The sequence below is a fragment of the Cebus imitator genome, unplaced genomic scaffold (assembly GCF_001604975.1).
Source record: "Cebus imitator isolate Cc_AM_T3 unplaced genomic scaffold, Cebus_imitator-1.0 Scaffold10, whole genome shotgun sequence".
Lineage (NCBI taxonomy): Eukaryota > Metazoa > Chordata > Mammalia > Primates > Cebidae > Cebus > Cebus imitator.
Genome location: NW_016107325.1, coordinates 942186 through 948185, shown reverse-complemented (window position 1 = coordinate 948185; position 6000 = coordinate 942186). Strand labels below are relative to the sequence as shown.

The 6000-nt window shown below is 36.5% G+C and overlaps 1 protein-coding gene across 6 annotated transcripts in view; it reads right to left on the bottom strand.

The window, feature by feature from the left end:
- Positions 1-6000, bottom strand: part of GPD2 (glycerol-3-phosphate dehydrogenase 2) — a 149753-nt gene that overhangs the window by 84971 nt on the left and 58782 nt on the right. For all 6 annotated transcript variants that reach the window (XM_017547160.2, XM_037745252.1, XM_017547155.2 and 3 more), the window contains one exon: positions 2736-2907. In XM_017547160.2, coding sequence (XP_017402649.1) covers positions 2736-2907 — 172 coding nt within the window. The remainder of the gene's footprint in view (positions 1-2735; positions 2908-6000) is intronic.

The window sequence follows — 6000 nt, the reverse complement described above, 5'->3', positions numbered from 1 at the left end:
CCAACCTAATAACTTGCATATTAAGGCTCTCCCCCAGCACTGACTTTTTCCCCTGAGTCTACAGAAATATTCAGATTGCTCTTAACTTTACAAAAAAAGAAAATAGGAAAAAAAAAAAAAAAGGCTGTCTCCCTTCTTTATATCCTACCACACCATCAAGTTACCTCCTTTCTATTTCCTTTTTCTCCAACTCTCTTGAAAGCTTATGCTCAGGACTTCAGTATAGTGTATCCACTCCCCATCACCAAACCTTAAGGCTTATTTCCAAGTGGTCTATTCAATAAAGCCCAAAGGCTTTCTCATAGCACAACAGACCCAGCCCTGCCTTTCCACTCATCTCATGTTCTCTCATATACAGCCTCAATGCTCCAAATTACAACACATGCTGTCTCCCACACACACTGATTCCATCGTGTTCCTCCTGCACATTTTCTCAGACTGGACACTTTGAGCAAGCAATGTTTGCCTATTAAAATGTTACCTTTGCCAAATAGCATAAGAAAACTCCCAGTCGTGAGCATTCTATGTAGATATGACTACCCTCATCTTTCAGTGTCCATAATGGCCCTGGGCCTTTTCAAGGGCCACATTCACATAGTCTCTATCACGTAATCTGGTCTGTGCAAACAAGCACGATAGAACTGTGGGCACCCTAACAGCACCACCTCTATCAATCATCTTTGTACACTAATGCAGCATATTCCCATGCTTACAGCAGGCACTCAGCATATATTTATAAAACCAAAATAAAAAGGATGGCTATATATTTTAGTACATAGCATGAAAATACTTGGCTATACCAAGAAATATACTTTCCTGAATCCTATTGGGGAAATGATCCTCTTTGATATAGAAAATCATCGCCTAGTAAATTCTAATTCCTAGGAGGTGTAGTCCCAAATAAGACCTCCCATTATGTTGGGAATGTGTCCCCTCTTTCCACCTTCTTTCCCAGGTCTCCAGGGGGAAAAAGTTGAATCCAAGTTATTTTGAGAAAACTATTCTCAAGATAACTGTTCTTGAAAACTATTGAATAGTTGGAAAGCCATTCTCAAACTGTTCTTCCAATAGTCCTTAGTGTATCAAGGTTAACCTGGCTCAAATTGTATTTCATGGTAGGAGACAGAAAAATTTATAAAAATTAGGGTCAACTCCGTAACAGATTAGACGTCCTGTGCCTATATTTTGAACTTGCCATTATTTTGTGTTGACAAAAAGGACTTAGGCTGTGAGGTCTGCATGGACCAAAACCTGAATTTGAGTCCTGTGAAATCACAGTAATCTAGCGTACGTGTGTCTGTGTGTGTGTGTGTGTGTGTGTGTGTATGTGTATGTGTGTAGACCTCATTAAATTCATTTTAATTTCCGTAAGAGTAGATTCCACCAGGTACATAAAGTAACTAAATCTAGAGTGGCTGTAGTAGTAATGTAATTGATCTGAGAAGAATTATTCCATCTAATAAATCATTCCCATGGAGTATTAAAATATAATAAATATTGAACTTTATATGGAAACCAAAATAGTGCACAGTCAAAATTCCTTGCAGCAGTATCCTACTCAATTCGAGACATCTGAGAATACCACAATGGAGTCCTTCCCCAGGACAATTGGTTCTGAAAGTCTTTTACATTAATGTTAGTAATAGCAGTTATAATACTATCTGTAATTTACTGAGCTTCTACTTTGTGGGACAAGCACTGTTCTAGGACTCTTCATGATTAGCACATGTAACGCTCACAACAATCATTCAAAGAAGGTACTTTTTTCCTCAATTGAAAGACAAGGGAACTGAGACAAATTAAGTGCTTTGCTCCTCGCCCCCCAACACACATCATCTGTTAAAGAAGTTAAGCCAGAATAAGTACCCAGATTTCCCTGGCTCCAAACTCCACACTAATACCCACAGGCAAAACAAACATGGTATTTTATTAAGTACAATATATTCAAGAGCATTGGTGTTCTAAATTAAAATTTCTTTCATTACATGTCACGTTTCCATTTTCATGTCTTTCCACTAATAGAACGACTGAGACAGAACTATAGGTTAGCAATATTTTCCATTATTTATTCACATAAACTTAAGTTTTCCAAACTGCAATCCATATTTCACTGGAAGATATGAACAAAGATAATTATTTTAATAAATTACTTCATTTTAACAAATTTTTTCTACTATTGACTGATATGTGATTTCAAGCGATATAAAAATGTTTTTATTGTATATAAATATAAATATATAATTTTAAAAAAGAACATCAAATTAATAAATTCATAAGAATATAAAATTTTCTTTTTAAATAAATTCATTGAAGTGAAATGAGTTATATTTCATTTTAAAGTTGTGCAGTGCCTGTATTTCAAAAACTCTGAAGGTGCTTCATTAAAGACGGAAAATTTGGAAACACAAACAGAAATGTGATCTCACTATTAAAGAGTGTATATTGTGTATTTATACTGGGGAGAAAGGATGAAGTGTTATCCACCTCAAGACTTACCTCTGAGCTGAACAATGAGAACACACAGAGACATGGCGGGGAACAACATACACTAGGGCCTTTGGGGTAGGACAGGGGTGGGAGAGCATCAGGATAAATAGCTAATGCCTGCGGGGGTTTAATACCTAGGTAATGGGTTAACAGGTAGAGCAAACCACCATGGCACACGTTTAACTATGTAACAAACCTGCACATCCTGCATATGTACCCCAGAACTTAAAAAGAAAAAAATGACTTACCTCTGGTGACAGCATCTAGCGCACAGCCACTTCCTGTTGCTCCTCCTCCAATAACAAGGATATCAAATTCAGACGTATTTTGTAAAGTCAGTAGTTGAGCTTCTCTGGAAGGAGGCTCCCTGTTAACTGGTTCAGAAATGCAGTCCGCAGCTTTAACATAGGCCAGGTTCATCTGATGAAAAAGCAAATCATTTTCAGTTGTCCATTTGGAATGTCAATTCAACAAATTTTACAACATACTAAAAGGAGATTTGTAATGAAAATAAGGAATATAAGAGCTGGAGAGAGTTCACAGTCTACATAGGGTTATAGGACCAACTGCCTTGGGGGAAAACAATCCTTAAATTTCTCAGTGTGTTTCTTTTCATAAATCACAACTATTTAGCCACAGGACACCTGGTTTGAGAGTCAATATCTCAGCTGCTTATTTTAGCTTCATATACAGCCAAGTTTAATTATTCACAACACTGTATAGCAATTCTCAAATACTTTATCTAAGGCAATTTATAGGGGAACATAAGGAGATGTTTTACCCAGTACTAGCAGTTCATTCAGATAACATTTTAAAGTGGTGAAGGGGTAAAAAGAACTTCATGTATTTCTGCAGTTTTTTAAAAGTATACGTTCTTTATTCCTCAGTTCTCCTGACAAAAATATATTCTAGTGTTGGGGGTATATAAGTTTAAGTCAGTACAATTAAAAAGAATTTATTTAACAGAAGGTACAAAATAATCAGCTATGTTTAATGTGAATTATATTTTTCAGGAAATTTAGTCAGACTTCCTTATTAAATATTTTAATATAAAACTATAGATTTTATATATTAATGTATAAATGTATATGTTCTGAAAATATAAATATACTACTACACTTTGTTGGGGTTTTTGTTTTTTGTTTTTTTTTTTTTTTGATACAGGGCTTCAGTCTGTTGCCCAGCCTGGGGTGCAGTGACACTATCACAGCTTACTGAAACCTCAACCTCCCCAGGCTCAGGTGATCCTGCCACCTCAGCTACAGAGTAGCTGGGACTACAGGTGTGCGCCACCATGCCTAGCTAATTTTCCTGTTTTTTGCAGAGATGGAGTTTCACCATGTTGCCCAGCCTGGTCTCTAACTCCTGGAATGAAGCGATCCACCTGCCTCTCAGCCTTCCAAAGTGCTGAGATTATAAGCATGAGCCACTGGACCCAGCCCATTATCACAGTTTTTATAAAACTTCAACAGTGATAGCCCTCCTAAAAAATAATGACCTTCCATATTTCTAATTAAAGAATGTAGCTTATCATCCTAAATCAAAAATGATACTGGACTTTAAAAATAAGTAGTTGCCAGAAGGCAGAATGGGGTCTGTTTTTTTCCAAAATTTGCTAATACTAGGTTTGTTCACTATTGCAAACAGTACTGGGCAGCACTGCTCTATTAGTGTTCCACAGATACGTGACTTCCATTTTCTTTTCTTCAAATCACAGCATCACTGCAATCCATGACGGTGATGTTTTTCCTATTCTGCTGCAGGAGCCCCATATGAAACTCTAAGCCAACAGGCCAAAGTTTGTGCAAGAGGAGGTAATCTCAGGTGTTACCAAGAGCTTATTCTAATCACCCAAAATAAGTGATATTTTAAAAATTCATTCAAATAAGATAAACCAACTTACAGCTGCATTGAATTATCAGGCCTATTGGATTTCTATGAAAGTAAACCTAGAAGCCACTGGGTATACTGAAAGAAACCTGGATTAGGGTCAGAGGGTCCCAGCCTGGGTTTTAGCACTCGGTTGCCAGAAATGTTAACTGTTAATTCATTATCTCTGGTTTATTCACGTGTAAAACGGCGATTAAAAACCCCTGTGATTTCTCCTTCTATCTCTGGATTATCCTCAGTCTGAATGGAATAATAATCTGAAAGTCATTGGTAAATGACAAAGTAACCACCAGAGTTATTGCTGTTATTACTCTCTTAAATAATTTAATCTTTAGTAGCATATAATTAGGAACTTTCAAAATATGTTTTACTAAGTTTCATAAAAACAAAGAGTTATTATCAGGCTACAGATTCCGACATCAAACCACAAAATCTTCTTTTTCATAGAGCTTCTTTTAATTATCTATTGATAATCACATTCCCATTTTTACCTTTATATATGTTCAGTTTGTTAACTAAATAAATATAACCAATAGGTACTACAGGGAACATAACATATTTCAATTTTGGTCTTTGCCTTCCATCATCTAATGAAAAGAAATATATATATATATATATATATATATATACACACACACACACTACACACACATACTATACATACACACACACACACACACACATACTATACATACACACACACACATATACATATACATATACATATACATATACATATACATATACATAACAAGTACATAGAAAGAATAAATGCCAAACTACAGGGGGAAAAACACCAGGCTATGACCACTCAGATGAGGGAGGGAGAGTCTTTCATTTGAGGGTTTGTTGCGCCATGACAGATGGGTAAGACTTGGACATGAGACTGACAAGTGACTAAACCGCCAGAGCGTTTTCACACATCAAAAAAATTGCTGACATTTTGTGCTTGGTAAGTTTTCGAGAAATACTTGAGAAATAAGTTTGAAGACCATATTATGATATAGTTCATTAGAACTTGGTAATACTAAAAGCCCCCATTCTATGCTAACTGTGAACATTAATCTTGACTGAGTTTCCCCTTCATCAAGTTTGTTAGATCTGAAAGGCATCACTAGTGTGTGAGGATCTCACTCCATTGACAACATCGTTTCTCCTATATTCACCCCTCCTTCGTCCTTCTCATCAGCAAGCTCTAACCTATCTCAGACTTAACAATAATAAACACCTCTTACATGCGTCTCCAACAACTATTCTAAAAATTCCTGAAAGACCTGTAAAACTTGGTTTTCTACTGCCTTACTCCTTACTCCTCACACTTACTCTAATCTGAATTTTCATATACACCCAACCACTACCAACAACCACAAAACTGACTAAATGCCAACTATGCTACCAAATCCAATAAATGCACAACTGATTGTTCACTCACCTGCGTATCTTGGGGACAACTCTCTCTCTCTCTCTCTTTCTCTCGCCTCTTTGAACCACACTCTCTTAGCTTACTTTGTATGTCACTCTACTGCCCAAAATTAAACACCAGATTTCCTCTTAGGTCAATCACTCTCCTCAGATCACTCTCCTCAGATCACTAAGAACTCAAAAGAGAGAGAGAGAGAAAAT